Source organism: Leptosomus discolor, chromosome 3, assembly GCF_034619465.1.
Source record: "Leptosomus discolor isolate bLepDis1 chromosome 3, bLepDis1.hap2, whole genome shotgun sequence".
Lineage (NCBI taxonomy): Eukaryota > Metazoa > Chordata > Aves > Leptosomiformes > Leptosomidae > Leptosomus > Leptosomus discolor.
The window spans coordinates 42,694,620-42,720,950 of NC_141393.1; the positions used below are offsets into that span (position 1 = coordinate 42,694,620).

At 44.7% G+C, this 26,331-nt stretch overlaps 1 protein-coding gene across 1 annotated transcript in view; it reads right to left on the reverse strand.

Annotated features, from left to right (window-relative positions):
• Window positions 1-385: 385 nt before the first annotated feature.
• The window catches only part of TYRO3 (TYRO3 protein tyrosine kinase), a 40,821-nt gene continuing 14,875 nt past the window's right edge, over window positions 386-26,331 (reverse strand). The window contains exons 6-19 of the mRNA XM_086462956.1: window positions 24,009-24,124; window positions 20,912-21,089; window positions 20,288-20,430; window positions 18,862-19,006; window positions 14,598-14,727; window positions 13,664-13,764; window positions 12,521-12,616; window positions 10,122-10,202; window positions 8,367-8,459; window positions 7,516-7,637; window positions 7,111-7,220; window positions 5,542-5,701; window positions 3,634-3,770; window positions 386-761 (exon numbers count right to left, since the gene is read on the reverse strand). Of these exons, the coding sequence (XP_086319082.1) occupies window positions 386-761; window positions 3,634-3,770; window positions 5,542-5,701; window positions 7,111-7,220; window positions 7,516-7,637; window positions 8,367-8,459; window positions 10,122-10,202; window positions 12,521-12,616; window positions 13,664-13,764; window positions 14,598-14,727; window positions 18,862-19,006; window positions 20,288-20,430; window positions 20,912-21,089; window positions 24,009-24,124 (1,988 nt within the window). The remainder of the gene's footprint in view (window positions 762-3,633; window positions 3,771-5,541; window positions 5,702-7,110; window positions 7,221-7,515; window positions 7,638-8,366; window positions 8,460-10,121; window positions 10,203-12,520; window positions 12,617-13,663; window positions 13,765-14,597; window positions 14,728-18,861; window positions 19,007-20,287; window positions 20,431-20,911; window positions 21,090-24,008; window positions 24,125-26,331) is intronic.

Below are 26,331 nucleotides of genomic sequence, written 5' to 3' on the forward strand. Positions count from 1 at the left end.
GATCGAAGACAACATCTACACAAGAGCGAGCACTGACTGAACAGAAGGTATATTCAGCTCTGCTCCAGCAGTTAGTGAGAAGGAGCAGAGCACAGACTCTTTACTGCCCGCCCTAGCTTTGAATTCCTTTTGGCAGGATGCGATCAACCTGTAACCCTACTGCCCCCCTCCTACAAATCCAAGGGGTGGTTGGGGTTGCGGTCCTTCCAAGCTGTCTGCCACTGCAGCCCACACAGGTGGTGAAAGTTACAAAAGCTGCCCAAGAGCTCTGGCCAATGCTGTTCAAAGCCAATCGAGATCTGGCATCACAGTCCCAGGCGACACAGCACCACATGGCTGCACACATCCCATCCCAGGGAAGCAGAGTGTCACTGCTATGTACAGGCTAACAACTCTTCTCTCCTTCTGTCTCCAGCTCATACAGAAGGCTTTTGTCCTCCCCTTCCTGCCCATCTGGATGCCTCCCACCCTCAGCATCATCTCCAAGGCACAAGGGGCTCATGATGTAGCGATAGTCACTTGTGACAGCAGCAGCTGCTGCAGCAACAGTCTCTTCACTGTCCGTGTTTCCAAAGGAGGCGTGCAGGGCAGGGTCACTTGCAGACGCCTCTTTGTCCCTCCCAATGTTGACATAGAGAGGATCTTGACTGGAAGAGAGTGTGGACATCCTCCCCCGAATCATTTCCAGCTGGGACCGGAGCACTCCGAAGCTGGGGCGTAGCTTAGGCTCAGGATGCCAACATCTGCACATGAGATCATAGCTGCAAAATAGAGGGAGACAGGAGCACTGAGAAGCAGAGCAGCCTCCCCCTGCACCTCTGTACAGGGGCTCTGAACACTGCAGCTTAAAAATTAAGCACAGACAAAACGTATTGGCTTTGGCCCTGCACAGATGACAGCACGTGGGCAGCCATTAGGGAGCTAATTCCTTGTTGCTTCCCATTTTCAAAGGCATTCTCATTTTGGCCAAAATAATTATTTAGACAGTACCAAAACCCCCAAAAGCTCTGTCAAAGGATGCTGAATTTCTTGGTAAAAACCTCATTCCATAGTCTCTGGAGAACTAGAATAGGACCGTGAGTGTGACACGACTTTTGAATTTATTCACAAAAAGGACCCAAACCACCTCTGCCACTGCTGAAGCCATCCCTCCAAATTCTAGTTCAAGAGCAGATAAAACACAGGAAATAGAGCTCCAACTGCGAGGTACAAGTTATTTCCAGAATATTCTCTTTGCACACTGTGTTAACTCAGAGCTCCTGGTGTAGTGGAGGTGTGCCACTGTTGCTGCCCAACAGGTTGGCAGTGGCAACTGGAAAAAAGGCACACTGGGTTTGTTTAGAGGGCTGTGGAGGAACGGACAACAGCTTCACCGCTGGAAGAAGGATCCTGAAACGGCCTTTCTACTACAAAGGCACCAGTCCTATGCAGAAGACATGTTCAGTGCTGTTACCAGCCTCAGGCCCTGCCCTGCAGCGTTTCCCCTGCGGTCAGATGCCAGCCACCTCAGCTCTGGCTGCCCGAGGGCCAGTGTCAGGAGATGTCGCTGGCTCTGACAGCCTGTGCTCAGGCAAGGGGCTCTGCTCCCCTGCGGCTGCCTTCGCAGCTCAGCGCCTGCACTGGCTGGCCTCCCTCCAGAGCCCACTGGGCTGGAGCACGGCCAGAGTCATTGTCCTCCTCCTCTTTGTGCATCACCCATAGGACTGGCAGCTGCATTCCTATGGCGTTATTGTTGCCAGTTCTGCAGGGAACAGGAACAAAGCACAGTACTGGCACTGAAAAACACCGCAGACAAACGAACCTCAGTTAAACTTGTAAATGGAAAAAAATCGGATATGGCCTTTACTGGGAAATAAGGCATTTCATGATGGCTTTTATTTCACTTTTTGTGTCCCTTGCTTTACTATCAGCTTTACCAGACTGTTTTTGATCTCACAGTAGTTTTACAGAAAGCTTCTATGGTTCAGTTGCCTTAATCCTGATTTACGTCCCTCACAAACAGTGGAAATAACTCTAATTGCTCCAGATAAAATAGAAACTTCCTATTCTGTGCCACCAAATTCAATACTTTCTTTTACCTTCACTGACAATCAGCAGGAATTTGTCTGAAAGAAAGGTAGAAAACTACTGGCTGTACTGAATCAGCCCAAAAGTCTACTTGCCCTGCCTCTGACAGTGGCCAGTAGCAGACGCTTGGGGAAAGCACATAAGCTGAGGATGAGCATGTAGTGAGATCTTTCTGGTATACTCTCTCGTGTATATTCTCCAGGTCTCAATAACCTGTAGCTCAAGGGCCTCTTGAAATGGAGGTTGTACCTTTTCAGTAGGTTTTGATAGATTTTTCTTCAATGACTAACATGTTTTTTAATCTCTTCTCTACTTTTGCTATCTATAACATCCTACGGCCACGAGCTCCACAACTTGGAACCAAAGCTACTCACAGCAGTCAAGATACAGACATATAATGAGTTTAAGCAGTGGTATAATGATGTTTTCATTTAAACTCAGGAACAGTTAAAATGAACTGCTGAGAAGATAAGAGTGTACAGCTTTAAGAACAAGAGTACAGATTATTCCCTATGTGGAAAAAAGGCTGGCAAAAGGAAGCCACACGAAACAATCCACCATCTGAACAGGAGGAAAAAAGGGAGGAAAGAGGACTTCATATTGTTCATTTTACACACAAAGGATGGCTTGAAAAGGCCACTAAAGTCAGTGCTCATAGTTATGTCTTGCTTCAGGCATGACACAGAGAAAACAGACTTGCTTGGGCACTCGGTGAAATGCTTTCACCTTGTCCAAACTAGGCAAGCTTTCACCATAGGCCAAGTTATGGTGACACTCCCTGAGGAACCTCAGCTGCATGTGTGGACTCCAGGAAACTCCAGCCACCACCCATGAAGCAAGGGTTCCTGAGCAAACATTTCACGTAACCTGCTGGCCAAGCATGGTCCCTTGGCCGCAGAACTAAGGCAGGAGCACAGGCTGCAGCATGTGGCTGCCTGCTGCCCCATGGGCTACCCAACTCCTTCCTGCAAGTCTGAAAACGTCTGAAACTAGTATCTGCAAGATTGTTCCGGTTTTGCTTCCACCTGTAATTTAAGGTGGGACACTGATCTACAGAACCTCAGATCCTCCTATCTGCTCTCTTCTCTTTCATCCTGCTATTTCTGTGAGAGTAGTAGATCCAATCTTGAAAACTGGGCCAAGCTTTGAGAGACACATGCAGGCCACCACTGCCTCTGCAATCCAGCTTCCTCATAGTCTTGCTAGATTGCTTTTCTATTCAGCCTTCAGGGTGTGCCATGAAACTCATCTCTTTTCTCAGATGCTAGCCTGAGAAGGTAGGGAGCAGTGAGTTTCTGGAAACACAATTATAGTTTCCACAAAGCCAAGAGCTGCTAATGTTGACATTGTTCAAACCCTCGAGCCAAGTTAGCTGCTCGTGTAGCTACCACAGGTTCCAGGGAGTTCTGCCAGCAGAGACAATCTGGTAGCTAACCCAGAGACTTTCTAGTGAATGCTTCTGTGTACTGGAAAGTGGATAGATTCAGATCAGCATCCCAGCCAGCTGCTCCTGTTTCCTTCCAGAGAGGCAAACTTCACATATCAGTAGGGCAAGAAAGTACTCACACATCTTCCAGGCACTCCGGCGGCTGCTTCAGCCTGTTCCCACTGATGAGGTAGTTGTAGATTTCTGCATTCTCAATGCCAGCATAAGGGGTTTGCCCTCGGGTCACAATCTCCCACATGGTCACCCCAAATGCCCACTGAAAGGGAATAGCACACAGAACAAGTGAATAGACAATTCCCTGCTTGCTGGGGTGGGGTTTCAGTATGCTCAGACTGTGCCAGCCTGCCCAGTCCTGTGGTAATGTCCCATGAGCAGCAGTGATGCAAGGACTATCCAAACCCTAGATAGAAAACAGAGGTGACCCATCAGATGCCACCGATGCTGACACATCATCTTGGGAGACAGCTGAAGGCCCTGCCTGGCCCCATCCTGCAGGGAGAGATCTGGGAGCTACTGCTGTCTTCCACCAGCAGACCTTTCCCAAGCATCACCTACTCACGGTTCTTTAAGGTATTCAGTATCAGTTTTGTGGTTTCCAGCTACAAGAAGATTTTGGTTTGGGGCTCACAAATCAGTTTCATAATTCCTTGAGCCAGATTGTGAGTTACTGGAAACATACAGGCACAAATAAAAGCAGAGTTCAGCCAATAAGCAGGGCAAGGAACAAACCACTTATGGCTCATGGTCATTTGTGCTCTACACTGCAACAGTCGTACTTGTACATTTAAACTGAACTGCAAGGTTTGTTAGGTGCAAAAAAGTTATTATTTTCATATGCAAAACCCTGTCTAGTGTCTATTGTAAACTGGCTGAACCAGCAATCACCATCACCAAACACTGTCTACAGTGGTTACAGCAGTCACTGGGCAACACAGCAGGCAAGTTACAAGGCACTCTGGTTATCTCTTCAGGGACACTGTGACACATGACTACAAATATGACGAGGAGCAGCTGAGGAAACCGGGGTTGGAGAAAAGGAGGCTCAGGGGAGACCTTATCACTCTCTACAACTACCTGAAAAGAGGTTGTAGTGAGGTGGGTGTTAGACTCTTCTCCCTATCATCAAGTGACAGGACAAGAGGAAAGCCAAAGTCATGCCAGAGGAGGTTTAGATTGGATATTAGGAAAAATTTCTTCACTGAAAGCATTATCAAGCATTGGAATGGTCTGTCCAGGGAAGTGGGGGAGTCACCATCCCGGAAGGTATTTAAAAGACATGTAAATGAGGCACTTAGTGACACGGTTTAGTGGTGGACTTAGCACTGTTAGGTTAATGGTTGGACTTGGTGATCTCAAAGGTCCTTTCCAACCTAAATGATTCTACAGATAATTGGGAAGGCAAGTCTACATGCCTGAAGGACAAAACTAGTGTGAAATCAGACCAAAAGCCAGCAAGGAAGAGGGGAGAAGGTATCAGGAGAAAAAAAAAAAAGAAAAAAAAGAACAAAGGGAAAGGAAGTAAAAATTTCAGATGAATGGGTCTACCCTCACTCTCCAGGGGTGAAGTTATCAGGAGGAGTATCTAAGCACTGATATATTCAGAATCTATAAAGTTCCACCAATGCCTTCTGAAGGACAGAATACCTTTGCTGCACTTGCACATGAGTGTGTGGGTTACAAGTGAAGTGTCACCTGCAAATGCAGAAGAGAAAGGAAAAAACAGAAAGAGTAAGAAAGAAGAGACTGCGTGGAGAGGAAAAGGAAGAGGACAGGGATAAGCACCAAAAAATGAAGGACCAAGGACATGAGGAAGAGGGTCTCGTCTCCTGCCATGAACCACTAGCACATATTTTTAATCTTGACTTCTGACAGCACCCAAGGCAGAAGTAGCACTGTCCCTCAAACACAAGGCAAACTCCTTTTTCCATCACAAGGGCCTTTTCCCACCCTCAGTGAATATAGAAGCGTTCCTCTACTTCAGCAGGAATACAAGTGGTATTCCCCAAACGCACCAGAATGAAACTCACCACATCACTGTGTGTTGTGTACAGATTATCTGCCAGACTTTCCAGAGCAAGCCACTTCACTGGCAGCTTGGAGGCACAGCCCTGACGGTAGTAGTCTCCGCTGTAGATTTTCTTAGAAAGCCCAAAGTCTGCAACACTCACATTCATGTTCTCATCCAACCTAAGGGAAAGTTTTCATGACTGAGGAAAGCATTTATTAGCTACCTCAGGCAAAAAAAAAAGTTATGTCCAGGGAACTGAGGTATATAGTCCACCAAGTGTTACCCAGGGGGATAATTACTTCATCTATTTGATGGCCAATGTGAAAGTGTAGTGGTCTCAAACCACTTCCTTGAGACTAACAGGGAGATAATTAGGACTAAGGAAGTAAGGAAATGGCTATGCTCAGGTGGTCTACTCTGTTATGCAATGTGAACTCAGATACTTTCTGTAGTTTTCAAGATTATCAGAGGACACCTGCAGTGCTCACTGCTGCCACTAAGGCCTGCATCCTATATAGGCAATCAAAAAAACATAAGGTGCTTGCCTAGACTGCCTATTACAACTGCTCAAACTAGATCTGCAATGTCTTCTCTCCAGGCCTGGTTAATGGTCTGAATTGCTGTGTCACCCACTTAAACCTACAAAGACTTCATGCTCCCAGGCTTCATAAAGAACTCCCTGCTTTCCCCAGATGATATGCAGAAATAGGCATCCAGCTTCCTTTGGAGGAAGTCTGTATTTCTTAGATGTTTAAAAATAGGAAATCAATATGGGTTTCTTGTAAATGTCAAAGCAGGCTAACCCATCATTTTTCATTATGACTATCAGGCTCCTGTCTGTACATCTGGACATTCAAATGCCTTGGGCAATCTGTATCTCTGTAGATTTTACCAGTTGTTGTGGTTTTGTTCAGAGGCAGAGTTCTGTCTGCCAGAATGGGTTGTTCCTTACTCCGTTCTCAGGGAAGAAGCAGAGTGGAAGAGATAAGAAAGGACTTTTCTTCCCTTCAAAGCAGGCAAGGCAGTTTGGGGACAAGAACAGCAAAGTGGGATCACACAGTGTGTTCACCATGCAATTATTTCTAAAGGCATTCTCCATAAGCTTTCAGGGAAATTCTACATTTCTTATACTGTGATAATCAAGTCCTCAAAATAGATACAAGAAATACAGACTTCAGGCTACAATGAAAGTTCCTTTCTCCTAACACAGCCAAACCCATTCTCTCCTGTTGGTTACATTATATTGCAGAACAAATAGCCCATGCTGACACACAGCCATTAGAGTGACAAATCACAAACACATATTGTATTCAACTCTAAGAAATTGTATGTGCAGACTAACGATGGAGAAGTTCCTTATAAACAGGGTCTATTTGGAAGCTCAGTGGGACATTAGGAGTTGCTCCCTGCTCCCAGCACCACCACCCACCCCTGTGGCCACGGCTCCCCCATGCCTATTGTCACTTAAATGCAAGGACTAGCATCCTCAGACAGGACCCCTCTCCACTTCTGTCACATGAAAAGGCTTCTCATCCCCCTCTCACCCACTCTGGTCTTTCTTTTCTCTAAAAACTCACGTGTCACTTACATACAGTTCCGAGCTGCAAGGTCCCTGTGTATGAAATTTTTTGAGCTCAAGTACTCCATCCCACTGGCAATGTCAATCATGAACTTGAGGAGTGTCTGAACAGGCAAGTTCTGAAAGAAGTAACAGTTTAAGTTCTGTCCTGGAAGCTTTCAAGCATGTATGGGAAAACTGCAAGATTTGCTGTTAGCTTACTGAGCAGGGATGGGGGATATAGGGAGGGAGGAGCTGGTCTTCAGCATACATGGAACGAAACATTTCAACGTCACAACTCACAACTTTCTCTGTATTAAAATCCAGCCACCTGCCAATGCCTTTAGAAGGCCAACCCTGAACTGATTCAAGAACATTCTCTGAAAACGCATACCCTCCCAGGAGGAGGAGGAGCCTACAGCAAGACAGACTTACAAAAGGGTTTTCACCAATCCGTGACATCAGCAGAAAAGCATGAAGGTCTCCATGCTTCATGAAGGGCAGAATCACCATGGGAATTGGGAGACGGCCCTTGGGACGGCTCCGTAGACTGACTCCTAACAAGGAAACACATAGCAAAGCGGTTTTAGCAAACAGATCAGTCCCAAGGGGAATCTTACAGGACGCCATGCTTTTCACTTACAGATTTGGAGGAAAATGTGCAGTTTTGGCAGGTACATTCCACGCTCCAAGCTCCTCTGCGTGGCTTCACGCCAGGAAGGGTTAAGATACCTCCAACCCTGTTTACTTCAGAGGCAGTACTAAGCACCTAGTGCTTCTCAGGTGTCCTTGCAGGACCGGCTATAAATATTTCTAGGATCACTCCAGACCACACAGCCCCAAACCCCAGGCTCTGCAGAGCGATCTCTGCATTCTGGAAATTGCCTGTGTTCCACAGCGCGTACCCACAAGTGTCTTGCTTCTTACTCAGTATCTTGGAAAGCCACAATCTCCCCTCCCTCTATTTGTCTACCAACCCGCCCATCCACATTTCACAGCAATTTAGACATATCTCAGACAGCCAAACTCTCCCTGTAGTATTTGCAAGCACCAAAGAAATGGCTTAAATAAGAGATGTATGAGGGCAAGCGCCATGAGGACTGACACACTCCAACTCCTCCTGGGCCCAGGAAGCAGCAATCCTGATATATGCAGGACTCCAGGCAGCACAGAGGTGGCTGCACTAGCACTGCTGTTGGACAGCAGTGGGGGCGAGTATGTGAGGCTGCGTGGGATGGTGCAGGAACTGGAGGTGCTCTGTGGCACAAGCAGCAGTGCTGGCTTACCAATCAGTTTAGTGACATGTGGGTGGTCAAACTCCTTCATACATGCAGCCTCTCGCAGGAACTCCTCAATGTCGGTTGAGGTAAAGATATCCGCTGGAAGAAAGTGACTGTAAGTTTTCTTCCTTTGTGGGTGGCTCCAAGGGACTTTACAGATAATGATTATCAGAAGCTTGTTCTTTGTGGCACAGCGCATCCTCTCAGACCTACAGCTCAATGAGCCAGCTTACAACAAAGCAGAGCCTGACAATTTCTCCTGGGACAGGCGGCAGTAAGCACACATCAGGGACATCTGGTAAATTGGTTCTTGGCAGAGTGAAAACCTGCTGATTAGCAGCTCTTTTCTCAGTAGCAACTTTCCTTGGAAGCCACGCAAATCATGTGTGGGTTAAAGATGTAAGAATTAATTAGCTAAAAGAACTGAAGCTACGATGTTGGGGAGAGGACGTCACACAAAATTGAAGAAAATGTTGAAACTGAGGAGATGGCCTAGAGGCCCTGGCTAACCCCAATTCATCTCTGATAAGGATGGCATGAAAGATCAATGCTTTTATGTCTCTTAGCATGATTGAGTCTTCTAAGGTGCTAGAGCTAAGATTTCTTAGATAACCACACTATTGGAGAGCTTGGACCAAATTCAGCAGTGACATACATCAGAATAAATTTGGAGTAAATTATTTCTCATTGCTAGTACTCCAGATTTATGGAAGTATACCAATATCATCAAGAATTAGCCCAGTGGACTACTTCCCCCACTGCTGCTGCTGAACTTAGCAGGAGTCCTCCAGTCCTGCTGCACAGACTCAGACCTGTAGGGGAGTATTCACATTATCTGCTTTAGGCACATAATTCAAATACGAATCAGAAAACAAAAGTAAATTCCCTTTATAAAGTCAATGGAGAAAGGAAGGCGCCTCTGGAGGGTGACAGAACATTCCCAAGTTAGATGCCTGAAGGTAGAGAGTCTAACTACACAAAGCTTACAAACTGATTAGAATTATTGCTGAAAATAGATAAAGTAATACAACTTACACTAATGTGGTACTAGTATATTTACTACAAACTGATACTCTGTGGCAGCCAAACTCAGCTCCAGAGATAAGCGTGACTCTGCTTTACATCAGTCACAGTTTTTGCCTTACAGGCCACTGGGATGAAATAACATAGGTTAACATATATACATATATATGCACACATACATATTATGCACGTGCTTGCTTTGACTTATACCTACCTATCAGTTGCTTTTCTTGTTACAGACTTCTACCTGATGAATGTGTTAGTTGCCCTTGTTATGTACACTCACCAAATGACAAATCAGAAGGGAGTTAGACTACTTAGCCAAACACGTCTGACTGAGATGAGCTAGCTTGTTGCTGTATTCAGCCCAAACACTCTTCTGTTTATTGTAGGATATATGTCTGGAGGAATACCATCTTTCACTGCTGAATTATTAGGGCAAAGCAGATCTGTCTGAGCCGTCTACGCCACATGACATAATGCTGTCTTGAATCACACAATCCTCTATACGCAGAAGCAGCTGTAGCTATGACTTGGTGTTGGCTGCACTCACCACGTGCTAGGTGCCCTACAAAGAACTAAGGTGGTATAGGGCCTTCCTGACAAGCTTCCACTACAAAAAGACTGACACAAAAGTGATGGGAGACAACATGGGTAGAGCGGCTGAGTGTGAACTTAGGGAAGAGTAAAGAGCATCAGGGGACGATTGCTGGAGAACGGGACAGATCTCCCACTTACCTTTCAGCATCTTCACTGCCACTTTCTGGAAAGAGCCATCATCTAGCTTCAGTAGCGCCTCTCGAACTGACCCAAACTCCCCTGTGAAATGACCAGAGCAGGCAGTGAGGGAACAGTTTCTTGTGAAGAAAGTATGATTCGCAGCAGGTTCACTCCAGGGGCCACTGGCAAGGAAGCTGAACAACCATAAGAAACACAGCTACCAGCTTCATTTCTCATTCTGCAGTTCCAGCCAGCAGCTTTCAGTGTATGTGTGCCTAAAAGAGGGAGCACTACCAGTAGACAAAGGCCATTGTGCTGGCAGTCCAGACAGCAAAGAGGGAAAGAAAGTAATCCCCTACCAGAGGGACAATGCAGAGTCAGGCAGACATTCCTGGGGAAGCCATATCGTGAGGGATGAATCTGAGTGAAGCTCTGGTCAGAGAGGGAGCTATTAGCTGGAGCAGCAAGTGGACGGGTTGGTTGAGGAAGGCCTCAGTGATGACAGCTGTCCAGAACTAAGTAATGGTGCCAGGACTCAACCGTCTGAGACACCATCGGGCCTTACCTCTCAAAAGTCAGGGAATGACTTTATGAATCACAGCTGACGAGACAAAACATAGAACACCTACTTTGTGTGTGCATGACAAGCTAATTCACAGGAGGAAGTGTTTACCCTTGTACCCTGGTGAGTTCTCCAAGGGAGATAAGATGAAATGCAACTGGCCAAACCCTCTACAAATTATTGTAGCCTAAAGTGGCTTTATACCATAGTGTAACAGTCTCTTTGCATTAGATCTGGCTCTAGACTTGCTCTCCCTAGTTTTGTAATTGCTTACTCCACCCAAAATGCATTAGCATGAGGAACTCTGTTACTGAAAAGAAGAAAGCAAAATATTGCACTTAGGATACCTACCCCAGACGTATTATCTTTCCACTAGCTTTTCACCACTGTCCTTCACTACTGCACAGCACATGCTTGTTTCAAAACAGCCATGAGCAGTGGATCTGACCACAAAAGAGGAAAATGGGAAAGAGCAAAAGCATTGTGTACTGCTTATGTATTATGGAGCTGCTGCTCAGATGTAGAGTCCACAGAGCCCAAGACAATGCAATCACACCATCTTATAACCTGTATGCTGAGCATGGGCTTGGGGGGAATGGGGCTGACTACACAGACCAGATCCTGCCAGCTAGCATCCTCCCACCAAGATCATCCCCAGGGGCCCCACTGTAGCCAATTTCCAGTTTGTTACCGGTCGTGGGGACAGCCCAGAAGGGTTGAAGCAGGATCCCAGAAATTAGCCAAGAGCTGACACTCACAAGCAGATGTGATGACACAGCTGTTTAATTACTTAGCATTCTTAAGCCCTTTGAGACCACTTCTGCAGGAAGGTCATCTTCCTGCTCTGAAAGAAATGGATTTGTTCTAGGAGGGATGGAGCGGAAGAACGCTCCCAGTGGGAAAGAGTCAAAGAAAACTGCAATAAAACTAGTCTTATAAAGAAAAAGGAAGCCCAGCACTTGAGATTCCTTTTGCTTATGACCCCTGACTTAGGCTCCTCTCAGTTATTTGTCTTATCATTACACGTTTTCACTTATTTCTAGACACTGCTTTCAGCCTGAGAAGTAGGGAAGGATGATTCAACAGTTCACACAGTGGCCTGCTATTTAGGAAATCTAAATTGAAAACCATCCCACAGAGTTTCTGGGCCAATCTCTTAGCTGAAGTGAGAAGCATCCCACCTTTACTCTGCCCATCCGTCCTGACCTGAACACCTCAAGAGAAATGTTAGGAGCACCTTTGGGAGATCCAGATGGAGATCCACAGATAGAAGAGCTCCTAAGGACCTGAACTAATGAGGAAAAATGTCTGCAAAATTCAGTACCTGTTCCAAACGTGCCTCTGTAAGACCTCAAATTAAGATCTGAAGTCAAACCACCCCAGACACTGAGAATTTCCAAAACTGAATCAATTTTTTTTTTTTTGAGTTTGAGCTAGATCAGCTCTGTCTCTGTACTCTCGGCCCATTTAATACTTGAACACATGTTTATTTAAGTGGAAGGAATTCTATAGCACCACTTTGTTAGGAGAAAGTGCAGACGTTTAATTGAATGCTCCTTTGTTTAAACCTCTGAAAGAAAAACACAACACACACTAGTGAATCAACAGTACTTTGGAAAGCTGAGCAGTTCATGAATGTAAAGCCATATTATAGAATGACTTAGCCAATATCCTCTTAGTTATGCTAAACCTTTGAAATGTTTTATCCCAGCGGAAGGGAAAGTTCTGTTTAAATTGCCATCTTCAAGCAGAAGGAGGGAATACAGGCTGCTTTTAACTGCTTGTTCCTATTCAACAGTAAAGGTAACACAAGTGGGACTTTCAATGTAAAGCCTTGTTTAGCTTTGGTTCTTACCTTTGCCCAACATTCTTCCCAAGGTGAACTGCTGTTCCTGGATTAGGACATCTTTGAGTTTAGTCTTCAGCTCATCACTGATCCCTATACTCTCCACTGGAAAAAAAAATAAAAGGGTCAAATAAGGGATACTTAAATATTTTGTCACAACATCAAGAGTCACCTGTTCTAATCCCCATCTCAAGTCCAATTCCCATACTGTAAGCAGGAAAACCTGAAAAAGACAGGAGTTCCCTTCCATATTCTCTAGCCTCACCACAGACAAGAGGCCAGTAACTTTCAACCACAAGAAAATGTACCAATAGTACTGAAAGGCAGAGGGTGGGATAACACCACCCTTAAACACACCAAGAGCAACAGAAATACAGAACTAATGTAAATAACGCTGAGAAGAGAAGATCCAGTCAGAAAGGACACTGATAGACACTGGTTCATACCACTTAAGTTGATGCAGCTGCACCAGTTTTTAATGACTGACTATTTTAAGTACAGTGCAATTCTCACAGTACCTGGCTGAGAGGGTAACGTAATGTCCAACAGTTTATGGTCACTAGATTTAATAGAGAGGCCTCTAAACCCAGGGGAGCAAAGTCAAAGACAGCTGGAACATCATCCTAACCCAGCCATGCAGCACTGCTACAGAGAGCCATGCCCTGGCTGAACCAGGAGACAGAAATGGATTACCTTAACTCTGGCCATTCCTGGGACTTGATCTCCTATTTGAGAAGTTACTAGTTCCTGGTCTTCCAAGACTGATTGATTGGTTCATGCTTGTAGCACAGCTCAGCACACTTGAGTTTAAAGCATACTGCTAATATTGTTAAGCCATATTTATCTCACTGTTGCATAATACTACAGTTGAAGGAGTGCCTGTAGTGTGAAACTGGGGCAGGGGAGTGGCAAATTTATGCCTTGCACTAATATACACAATGACTGTAGCTGTAATTAGCAAGTGCTATGTAATTGGTATGGCAACAGCAATTCTGGCCTTTCGCTTCTGCCATCCACAGCGTCTAAGCCTCCTTGGAAATTAATCCCATGTTCTTGATCCAAAAACATTGGTTTCATGGAGAACAAAGGAAGAGCATAGCACGTGCATGAACACAGCTTCTCGGGCAGAATCACTCAGGTCATTTTACTTACACGTTGCTTCAATGAGCTCTGGGCCCTCCCTGTTGAAAGACCTGGCAGCTCTGAAATGGACTGCTGGATCCACTCTGCCAACCACACTGCCAAAGGCATGGCTAGAAGGCAGAAAAGACACACAAAGCCAAGATTACACAGACCATTCACTTATAAAAGGGCGAGCTGAGCAGTATGGATGATTTCTCACCTCTTGCCATATAAATACTACAGACTGTTTTGTTGAAGAGGGTGTAGCTGGAGTGGACAAACAACAGATTTACGCTGCCTTGCTGATGCACCTAGAGGGGGTAGGAGCCTTCCAAAAGGGAGGAATCGCTGATCTTGAGTGCCTGGGAGAAGCTGCAGGTTGGGACAGGTTGCAAGAGTCACATAAACAGAGGTGCTGCTGTGAGAGGGAAGTCTGTGAGACTCTGAAAAGAATGGGAACTTTGCTTACAGCAGGGAGCAACCCACAGCCAAGTGTCAGAGATGATGAAAAGGAGAGTTTCTTGGGGATCCAGAGGGTTCTGGGCAGTCAGGAAGCAGCTGCTAGACTGAAAACTAGCATGGGATAAAGGGCCCAGCCCATAAGAACACAGAAGATGATTCATCTGTGGGCCTTTTCTCTCTGAATCTCTTAGGCAGCAGTGCTAAGGAGTTCTAGAATTACCTCGATCTAGTTTATATTGCCATATTCTAATAAAGCCCAGCTATTGACATAACATTTTTTTCTACTGTATTTTTGGTGTTCTCATTTTGAAGAGGAAGTAGGGCACTTTCCTGCTAGTCTCTAACCCAGGGTCACACCCAAACTTGTGAAAAAAACAGTTATCCAAAGAAAGTGCCAGAAGTACTCAATCTACAATGGTTTTTGAAAAATAATTGAATCAGAAACACCACCAGAAGAGAAAGCAAAGATCTCTCTAACCACCACAAGGAGAACCTCCCTTACCCAAACCGAGTTTCCTTTCTTCTTTTTCGAAGGAGAATAAGAGCCAAGGCGACAGCTGTGACCAGAGCTGTGAGAATGCCCAATGCCACAGGAACCCACGACGTTCCATAAGGAGGCTGTCTCTGGCCACCTAGATGATGGAGAAAACACCAGTTAGGAAATAGAAGACTGTCAAACAAACCACACTGGAATATTTCTCTTTTTTTGCTTTTAAATGGAAAAGCCCCACTGCAGGATCTGGTGTACACAGTGGACCACTGTACACTGGAATCTGGCATAAACAACTACTCAGCCAATCATTAGAAAAACTAGCCGTTTTTCAGTTATCAGAACCTATTCTTAGTTTTGAGCCTCAAGAAAGTAAAAGGCACTGCTCCAGATTATACTACTTTACATTAGTAGTAGTTTACTCACAATTTGTGGTGCTTTAAACTGCAGTCTCAGGACAAAAAGGTCGCTTAATATGAGCATTTCCTGTGCAGGTTTCACCTTGTCCTGTTTGAGGCAGCCAGCAGAACCTTGATCAGGCTACATGGTACTGCCTAAATACCAACCAGATAACATTTTGAAAGACAATAGCCTCACGGCAATCTGGTTGAAAATATTTACATTTCCCTTCTTACCCCTCCCACAAAAGGAAACACCCTGTGGGACTTGCTATTGGCTGTAACTTCCCAATGTTGTTAGTTGGTTGTAACTTCTTGATGTCTCTCTACCAAAGAAAAGGTGAATTTTAAAAAGTGCCCTGCCAGTCAAGAAGCAAGTTAACCTCCATGCAGGTTCAAATTCTGGTCTAATATTTGCTCACAGAATATGTATACCTTTGGCTACAAACCATCTACAGAAGAAATGGAGATGCTGGCAATCTGAGTAAGCTGACAGGGAAGAACGATAAGAATATGGTTACGAATAAAAGAATATTATCTATGCTTGGCAAACAACAGATAAATTAATCCAATTCCCTGAGAGATTTCTTCTCCAAACATATTTGAGACTAAATGTGAATTTGAATCTAGGATAGCCCTCATATCTCCAAATTGTTTAAGAGCAAACAAGAACAGGTAACCAGTCCCTAAACCCATCCTTCAACTTCATGCTCCCTTGCTCACCTTCAGCAGTTGACTGTGCTTTACCAGAAGCTAAGGAACAATCATATTTGACATTGTAAGTAATCCTATTATGTTATATGTAATAAGAGTATAAGTAAACTTGTCCATAAAAGGGTATTATGTTAATGGGCTGAGATTTGAGTGAACCTCTGCACAGATGTACGTGAAAAGGAGTCAGACGTCCTGGCAGACTACTGGCAGGCAAAAGGCTTGATTATTAGTTACATCGGTAAGCCTTATCATCCAAGTTTTTAAAGAAGCAATGTTAGTCTAATAAACAGGTAGAGTTTATAGAAAAAGAATTCTGGACCATTGAGGAAGCAGACTAGTACTTCACCACTTGAAACCAGTTATCAGATCTTTAGCACATATTTTCCAGCATCTTATCTCTTTCATTGACTCACATATTCTTCTCCCACCTAGAAGGCTTTATAGGCTCTGGGGTTTATGATATTACCTCTTGCTGCACCTTCTGACCTGGCCTTCAAGGCTGTTCATGAGTAGAGAGGGATTAGAAACAAGTAGAATGGAAATACAACAAAAGGTAACTCCAACCCTCTCCACAATTCCCAAGCCAATCACTTAGGCTGTTCCTGCTAAACAATCAGGGTAGAAACAGTTAACACTGATGCAAAAAGTCCTCTCTGATAGTTAACGATAAGCTTTCCTTTGCCCTATGGTGAGACAAACCTCTCTCTGCCTGTTTTTCTAGTATTTGCCTGCCAGCTGGCCTGGTGAGAGAGCAGGGATTTAGGTCACCTTCCAGGGAGTCCCTCCAAAACAAGGATAGATCAAAACCAAACCAAACCATTCTCCTGCTTCTAAACTGCTAGCAATCAGAAGCCCATCCCACAGTTTATAGTAAATGTGTCAGAAATAGAAATCAATGTTGAAATTCACTACTTCTCCTCTGCACCACAGATCATTGCTTCCCACTCATGCCACTGAGCTAGAAAGGATGGCTGCAGTCCACATAAAGACCAAGTTGCCTCTCCTCTCCCAACTCTGTCTCTCTCCCATCTCCTGCACTCCCTCTTTTCCAACTAGTGTATGCCTTAAGACTGCAGAAAGAAGACAGTATTATTAGATGAGATTAAATGAGCATTTAGGAGCCCTTTAATGATGACAGAACCCTTTTTATTTCTGTAGTGGGCTTTATATCACAAAGGTGTGCAAGAACGCAATCCCAGAGTATTCTCCTGCATACAATCGCGAAGATTAGAGACAAGAAAAAGGTATTAGACCATTCTGTTCCTCTCTCTGCTATGAAAGAGAGGTTTCTACTGAGAACATTTCTGAAAATATTAAAACAATCTTTAATAGTGCACAAGATCTCTGCATAAGCAGGGTGGAGCTCCCACTAGCTTTGCTGTGATGACAAGTCGACTTAAAGTTTATACAAGCTTAGTCATCCTTACTGCAGCACTGGGAGCTGGTCAGAAACCACCCCTGGCATTTCTCACATAAAGCAACCAGTGCCAGTTTGCTATTTTAGGAAGGGAAGCAGCTTATATTTTCTACCAGGCCTGAAACAAAACTGCAGTCTTTCTGCAGCTCTGCTGTTTAAGGCCTGTCAGTGTTTCCACAGTGAAACTTTATTTCCAGCCTGTTACGCTTGAGAAGAAATATATGTGCTTTCAGACAGCATTTGGCAAAAACAAGTACCACTCCTGATGCTACTTTTTTTTTTTTTGAAGTGGTTTGTAAATAAAAACAAGCAAACATACTGTGCTTTCAGGATTATCCCATTCCAGATCCCTGTAAAACACAAACCCTATACATTCCCTGGGGCTTCTGGGCTTTTTCCAAAGGGACCTTCTAGCCCTTTCAGGTACTTTTCTCTGTACTTGGGTACCACAGAGAATACCTGAGCAAAAAGCAGGAGAAAAAAATTGATGGGAGCCGATGTCCAACTTCTAGCAGAATCAGCTCTGGACCTCTGCACCCCTTCATTCTGCTTTAAATAATTCGAGGGCTTTGATCCCACAGTGACTGTATGCTCACACATAACCATCAGTACTGACTTCACCAGAGAACCAGGCTTCCAAAGGCCCTTTCTGAGCAACATGCACATTAGAAACAGCATTAGATGCACTACTGCAAGTAAGGCTACAGTTCTCTCCCAGTTACTCTGCCCTTATCCCCCACCTCCTGTTTGCCTAGGAACCCCACTCAAGGTTCCCCCTGGCATTCCTAAGTGTGGAGGGATCAGGAGGGATCAATGCCCATGTGATTCCTCAAAAGACGAGTGAGAAGCAAGCAGTGGCAGGTGGGTCAGCATCAGAGATTAGAGATTGCCGTCTCGTCCTGCCATAGGCACTGGGACAAAACCTCAGGAGACCTCACTGACTTCTTATCACCCATCTGTATTTTTACTTGGGATGTCTTCCTCTCAGTTGTTCTACAGTTTCCTTCACAAGCAGCACTGTTCTCTCCCTTCTACCCATCTCCCCATACAACATCCTGCCCTTCTCCATAGCCTGACTCCCATTTCCCATTCACTGGGAAATGCAGGCAGCAAGTAAACCAGCGCAGAGAAGCCTAACTGCCCTTTATAACTAGGCATGCATGTTCTTTGCTCCCAAACTCTTCCACGTGGTTCAGACTGCATGGTACAGCTTCTGTACCATCATTTCACTCTTCTACCTGTAGCTCAGCTTTTCCATGGAGAGCGCTTAACTGGTTTAATATAGACACATTCAGTAAAACCATTATAAAACTCCATATGGCCATGGTTTCAGTCAGGCTCAACTGAAACTAGTCAGGAATGGATTCAAATTAAATCCAAGAAGAGAACCTGTTAGAGGAGCTTTCTGTCACACGTACTTTTGTAAATGTGTGTGGCTTAAGCCTAAATGAAGGATTTCAAACCTCCATTTGCACCTTTTCTCTTGTGTCGCCTCCTTGCCCTGCTCTGCATTAGGCACAGCAAAAGCTCATTAAAGAAGACACAGTAGTGGCCAGAAGCAGTTTTGTTTATACCAGCTCTTTAAGTATTATTTACTTTCTACTCTGCTTGATGAAATGTGCTGTTGTGTAAAGCCACGTGGCTCAGTCAGCTGTATGCACTGAAAGGAGAAAAGTTGGAGAGAAACAGCAGTTCCAGCACTTCTAACTTTTTTCCCCAAAGTGACGGGAAGACAGTGGACACTCACCCATGACCTCTTGGGCTTCAAGCAGGAAGAGGTCACTCCAGGGCCCGCATCCTGCCGAGTTCAGCACACACACCCTGATCATCAGGTCTTTGAGAGGATTCCACATTGTGAGATTTGCTTTTGTATCCTGTACGATCATCTCCCCCTGAGAGCAGATGCAGCAAACTGTAAGCTGTCTTGAAAGAAATCTAGTCTAAAACTTCACCTTTAAAACTAAACCAAAACATTACTGTGTACTTCACTGGTGCTATAACAAGGGCTGGAAATTGTGACTCCTGGGTCCTAGTCTCAGTTTTGCCACTAACTTGGGCTGGTATCTTGGGTTTCTCATCTCAGAAAATTGCTAATAGTTTCCCAGGGCATAGGGAAGATACAAGTTTTAATGACTTGCTCCTTCTGTGAAAGTTGCTATAGAAATTTTTTTTCTGCTATTAAAAGATACACCTCCTTGTGGTTTAAACGTAAAGATGTGCTAACACACTGCAAAGCATCTGGCAGTTTTCACCCAAGGGAAGAGTCTGTCTATTTTAACTTGTTGACCAAATCCCAAATAGCTTCTGAATTTCATGGCAAATCTTCACTTTAGGTAGCAAGGCCAATACATTCTCAGTAATTTTGTGGATCTTCTTTATACATATCATTTGCAGTAAACCCATGAAGATTTGGCTGCCACCACTGACGCAATGGGAATTCAAAATACTGTCAAAGTCAATGACACTGACCTAGTATGAAATGGGTCATGCAAAAAAAGGAAGTCTCTTTTTCCCCCTAGCTATCTATTATTACAGACTTGTTCATCATTAATAAGCACTGGCTAAATACATATTAAGAAGCAAGAAACCATAAGAAGTGCTGTGAACTTCAAAGGCAGATAGATATCTGGGAAAGGTCAATGTTGAAGAACAAATGAAAGCCTTCTACCCTGACAGGGTCCTTTCAACTCCCTACATACTCTAAATGAAATAAAAGAATCCACAACCTTCTTTCTGTGATTTACATACAGCATAACTCATTCACTTGCTAAATACACCTTTGCCGCTAGGATTTGGAAAGCCAAGTCCCAGCCAGAGAAGAGAGAAAGCCCAGCTCCAGCACTGTCTGAGCTGCCTATGGGACAGCACTAGAAAGAGGCAGAGACAAACTGACTTCTGTGTTGTCCATGTTGTACAAGGAACAGCAGAGAACTAGACTGTCAGCAGATGAACATTCAAGTGAAGAAATACCGAATAAGCCAGGAAGGGAGAAATGGGCCTAAATCTTGAGCCCAAATACTGAAGAGTTGTTGCAAATCAGAACAAAAGCAATGCCAGCAATCTAGTCCCCTGGTATGGATGCCAGGGATGAGGGACCCTAACGTCTAGAAAATTTAATACGAACATTCTCCAACTCTGTGCCAAATGGCTGAGCTCCCCTCTCGATCTGATACCTGAGTTACATTATCCTGAATCCACTCCAGCCTGTATCCCAGGACATTTTCTTTCAGCACATCTGGAGCCACACCTTCCCACTCCAAAATCAGACCAGGATCTCTTTGGAGAACATGAATATTTTGTGGGGTGCTGCTTGGAGCTGAAAGCAGAGGACAGAAGACAATCACCCTGTGCAGGAAAACAAAGCACTGTCCACACTGAAAATAGCTGAAAAGAGAGTTTCACCCTCTTCCCTGAGATCAGCCGGAAGAGAGAGTGTGAGGGGGGAGAACAACTTCCGCAAGCCACCAGCACTATGTCTGCTTCAAGTGGCGAAGATAAGGTTGGTCATCTCTCATTTCTTTCCAAGATCCCGAGAATCTCAGAGAGTGAATAGAACACATGCCCAGCATGCAGAAGCCCTGTGGATGGATCAACTTGTATATCACGCACCATTGCTGTTAGCCACATTTGATTGCTATTTTATGTGAGGTGTTAGGAGACCCTTAACAGTGGACAAGCAATCTGATAGGACAATGTTTCCCGCATTTCAGAATTAGCAAGGAGGAGCTGCATGAAGTTTATCATCATCTCTTTCAGATTCAGAATGGCTTTCCTGTTCTTGTCTGTTATTTTCTTACCAAGCTCCAGGGTCTGGAAATAAACCCTGTCGGTGAAGGGGGAGCTGCCCATCTCATTGCTGCACTGCACACGAACACTGTAGTTGGTGGAATGCTTCAGGCCTTGCACGCCATAGGCAAAGGGCGGCACTGGGGTGACTTCAGTGGAGACCTCCTGGCCATCTGGCGACTCAGCCACCTGTGCCAAAAGTGAAACAGAGAAGACTGTTACCACAAGCCATATGACTAAAGGTCCATAGGGATAAGAATCCTTTTCATGGTTAAGTTTAGGAAAGTGTATGGATAGATATGGTACCAGCGGTTAAAATACTGAAAGGGGAGTTGTCAAATTCAGAATTATAAGCCATGCCTTTATTTGGTTTAAATGACATCACTGTCCTAACTCTGGCAGTACAACAATTTTCCACCAGCTGAAAATTTGGTTCCATATTTTAAAACATTTCCATACCTATGTTACAAATTCTACAGTTGATTATTATTTTCTTTAAAGAAAACTAAATGTGCTTGTTGCTTTGAGTACTAGTGGCTGGCTTCTGAGGCTTGTCTGAATTTGGGCAATGAAAATTGGTGAATCAACTTCCCCGTTGAGAAAAAGGTGACACTAGGCAACTCTTTTTTCAGAAGTTTGTATATTTTCAGGTTTGTAGTGGATTAAAGACATGGTAGACACTGGTGGCTTGGTTCAACTAAACTCTTTCAAATTAAACTGAAAAGAAACTTTTTACTACTCCTGCAACCTTTTTTTTTTAAATCTGAAATTTTAAGCAACATGAATGTCCATTTAAATCTGATATCACTGCATGCTTTTAATGCACAGACGGGTTCACTGTTCCTGTTTTTGTACTGACAATACCAGAAATCACTACATAGCTCCCAGGCTCAGCCTATCTTTCTTCTCAAGTACATATGAATAGCAAAGCTGGGAGTAAAAGCAAGGTATACTAACAGAAGTGAAACATTCATGTGGACTTTTACATTCTTTATATAGCCGGCTTTCTCCCTGCCCTTCTGCTCCTTCCCATGCACACTTTTGGCCCACTGATTTATTTGGCTAATAAAAAGGAAGAATCTCAAGTTTCCTTACTAGAAAAGCATATTGTTGTCATTATCAGTGTCATCCAAAGCAGGGAAAAAAGAAGCAGACTGTTGCGTAAAACCTTGTTAGTTTGGTGACATGCTTCTGTTGACCAAGTCTGAAGAGTTAGTGCTCTTACATCCACCCCCTTAATGCCCTGGAACATGGCTCATGTCAACAGTCACTAACCACAGCGATTCCCTACCCTGTCCCCAGAAGCAACCTGCCTGTCTGAACAGGGTGTTCTTGGGGCACCCGCTGCAATTCCCGAGTGCCAGAAAACCACAGCCAAGTTTCAATCCCCTTCTCTTTCTGGGAGGCTCTGAACAGAAGCACAATCGTGGGGAGCCAGGAGCATGTGAATTTTCACATGGAAATGTGGGTCAATGTCTGTCACAAAATCTCTCAATGTGGGAGACAGAGGACACATGGCTTCTGTCAGTGCAGGGTTATTGCCAAGTTACCCTGCTCCCAGATCCAAACGCAGGAACTTCATCCACTCCAAACAGAAAAGGCTTAGAAAAGGGGTAAGAGACTGCTGAGCAGACAGAAACTGAGCTGCTGTGATTCAGCCTCTTCCACATGTCCCATCCCCCTCACCCCTGCCCCTGCCAAAAGTGAGAGGGTGAAACTCAAACCCCAGGGTGATTAGCATTGCAGCATGCAAGCCAGAGAGAATAGGCTGTTCCAACTGGAGATAACTCACATTGTAAAACAGAGGAAGAAAATCATTTTCGACTGGGAAAGAACAGAAGCAACAACAAAACCCAGAGAGTGGAGCCAGCTATATTCAGACATCCTTTTCTGCCAGTGAGTTAAAAAACAAAATGATGGTTTCTTTTACTTATGAAAGGGAATAAACATCAGAGCACGAAATCTCCGGTTTCCTCCCCATATAATAAGAGGACTGCAAGCAAATTAGTTAGGCTGCTTCCAGCATACCTTGTGTTTATAATCCTCCTCTACATAGCTGGCAACACCCCATAGAAATTCCACTGCAGCTCACATTGCTGCTGTAATTAGGTAGGGAAAGCATAGGGGCCCAATACTCACACCTGGCAGATAAATCCACGGGGAATGTACCTAGCTGTGTTTGCACAGCCTGCTTCAGAAATCACCATTTCTTTTTGACACTCCATTACCAGCTGTTTGATCCAATTTTACAATTAAGTGTGCAATGCTAGAAACTAACTATGCCTGAAGTTGGACACATACCATTGTTCCCAGGACCCTAAAGCAGCAGTCCAATTTTTCAGAGATGTTGAGTACTCATACCTGGTAGAGCTAAAGCATAGTATCACCCTTGATTTTCTGGGCAGAACTGGTCTTTGACAATGGAAATAAATAAATAAATAAATAAATAAAAATCAATCCAGATTTAGAGGCAGGGCTTAAAATTACTCTGAAGAATGCAAATAGGCCTGACTTTGTATCAAAAAGCCCAATCTGTCTCCTGCCTCCATCACTCCCACTTTTCCTGTACCACATCCTACACTTTACAAACTCCTCATCCCTTGGGCTCACTGGTATGTCCAGATCTCAGCATTTCCTCTGGAACCACAAAGCACAGGACTGAGCTGGTATGGGAGCCGCAGGCCACTGTGCTGCGCTGGAACAAGTTCCATGGGCCAGCTGCTCCACGCTAGCAGGATGCATGAGCACCCTGCAGCTACTAAAGGACACTTTGCAGAGCGACATGTGCTTCATGTGTGCCACAGCTAATATTCTGCATGGAGTAGCTGCCACAGAGCAACTGATAGGACAACCGGCCAGGAGGGAGAACAGATCCAGTCTCAAATTCTCAGCTGGACATTTCTGGCTTAAAACTTCACACCCTGCTCTTTGACACCTATATATGCCCAGAGTTGCATCCTGTTGAGCTTCCATGTTTTGAAACTGTGGAACAAGAATTCAAACACTGCTACAAAGCAGTTAGGAGAGCAAAAGATGCCCAAGCAATGTCATGGCTCAGGGGAGTCCCATTCTTCATGCAGGGTAGGGGACAATCCAGAGGGGCCATACCTGAAGAGTGCAAGAATGGAGGGGTGCGCGGCCATCAAATCCTGGCACCCAGACCACGCTGGCATTGCTGCTGGTGATTTGGCTTACAGTTACATTGAGAGGCGGGAGAGGCATGGCTATAAAGGAAATAAAGAAACCTTTCAGTATATAGAGAACTGAGCAGGTATTCACATGGAAATGGCAGAGGCTGGAGGCTAGAAACCGTGCAATGAAATCACTAACAAAAAATGGTACAACATCACATCTTTAGCATGTCCCTGACTGTTGTGAATGAAACTATTATTTTAAAGTTGAACAAGCTATTGGCACCCATTTAATAGTCCAGCATACTTGCTTGATGCATACAGGCAGCAGTTGATCTCTTTGATGGCAATGCCAGAGTGTTTACACCTTTGCTACTCAGCCCTCTTCCCTGCCCCCTCCATTACAATGCGTGACCCAGCCCTGCACACACAATTGCCTGTGGACCTCCATTGTGAAGCAAATCAGGGCTTTAAAATCCCTCCCCTGGTTCTCAGTCCAGCCCCCCAAACAAGCTCTGCCAGCATCAGTTGAAGAGTGGTTTGCTGTAGTGACCCCAATACCCTGCAGCTGGATTTGCAGTAGACCTCTTCGTGCTGTGAAAGTGCTGCCTCCGGATGTCTATCACAAACTCCTCCAGAAACACCCTGGGACGGAGCCTGGGCTGAAAACTGCACATCCTTCAGGCTCGGAATGATTGAATTCAAAAAGCACTCTTTTATAGAGGGACAACTGGAGGCAAAGCAAGTACCTGTTACATGGCTGATACCACGCTACAAATTAAGGGCAGAGACAGGAACAGAATCAGGATTCCCAGACCAGCTATTTATTCAAATATCTGTGCTTCCTACCACCACAGAGCAGCACTCCCTGCATCCTCAATGCCTCCCTTTGCCTCTTTTCCTTCCACTATATTCCACATAGTTACAACCTATTCTTCCCAATATACCCTGCACCATCTCTTTTTCGCTCTTGAGTCTCTGTTTTTATTTAGGCACATCGCTCCTGAAAAAATTACCAGCTTCATCAACGCTAACCTCTCCCCTGACCTTTTCCTCATTTTAAAAAGTCCTACACTGCTGCCATGAGTAATACTTTTCCTGCAGCACCTCAACAAATTGTACTCTCAGGAGTCCTCTTTCAAAAACCCAACCGTCCCCAGGACAAGGCTCTGCCTGCAGATCAAATATTTCCACCTTTCCTGAGCTGTATACAGCAGAAAGCAGCAACAGAAGAGTAACTGCGAACCAGGATTCTTCCAGCTGCATCTTCTAATCTGCCACAGAGCACCTTTGTCTCTCACTGCACTGAGGATAACCACAATACTGCCTTCAGCATCCCTACAGGGCCATCTTGCAGGACAAACGCATAGACCCCCTCCCAGGTCTCTACAGAGGACCTAGAGAAGAGGATGGAACAGGGAATAGATGCTGCCACAGATTAACACTATAAAGCCTTTGTTGTCTGGTTAACTAGTTACCAGGACAGGGGTGTGCCACCTAGATAAGAACCCTGTGTGTTGGTGGGAGGTGGGACAGCAGAGTACAGGTTCGGGATGGAAGATTGGCAATGAGTTCTTTGCCTTTCAGTGAAAGGTCTTTGTGAGTTAACTTAGAATTTTCTGTGTCATGGTTTCTTTCCTGTTTGAGGTTGGGTATTCAGGTTTGTAAGCTCTTCAGAAGGAGAAAAACTCACTTTCATTGCTTACTTGGATATCATTGAAACATTCCCCTTAACTCAAGTATTTTGTAAACACACTCGTAACTTTTGGGTTTAGCAACAAGCAATTTTCCAACACTGGATGGCATGCCCAAAGGAGGTATAGGCTGTATCACCAGTGAGAATAAATAATCAACTGCTAACACATCCACTCTGTAAAGGAGACAGCCACAGAAGAGGGTCGGCTTGCTCGCACCTTCCCCTAACTCTGCAATTTGTAGAAGGGACAGATGCATTTCCCCATCATCTATTGGGAAAATCTCTGGGTGGCCATTTCCTGTTGTGCTCTAAAACACCGGTAAGACTCTAAAATAAGGAGAGCAGAGCCAGTGTGAAAACAGGACCTTGAGTGTTAACATAATGAGAGTTAACTTCCTCTGTGCTTGTAGAGTGGCTAGAACAATGGGGCTTTGTATACAGCTGGAGACTGTGGGCTACAATAACAGTAATTTTCTTCTTAGAGTACACCCAGCACATTGTGGGCACTACAGAGAATAGATAACGAACAACAACAGCAGCAAATAGGAAGAAATGTTAACAGTTTGTAAATGTCCTAGCAAAAATATTTGCCTCTGGAAACACT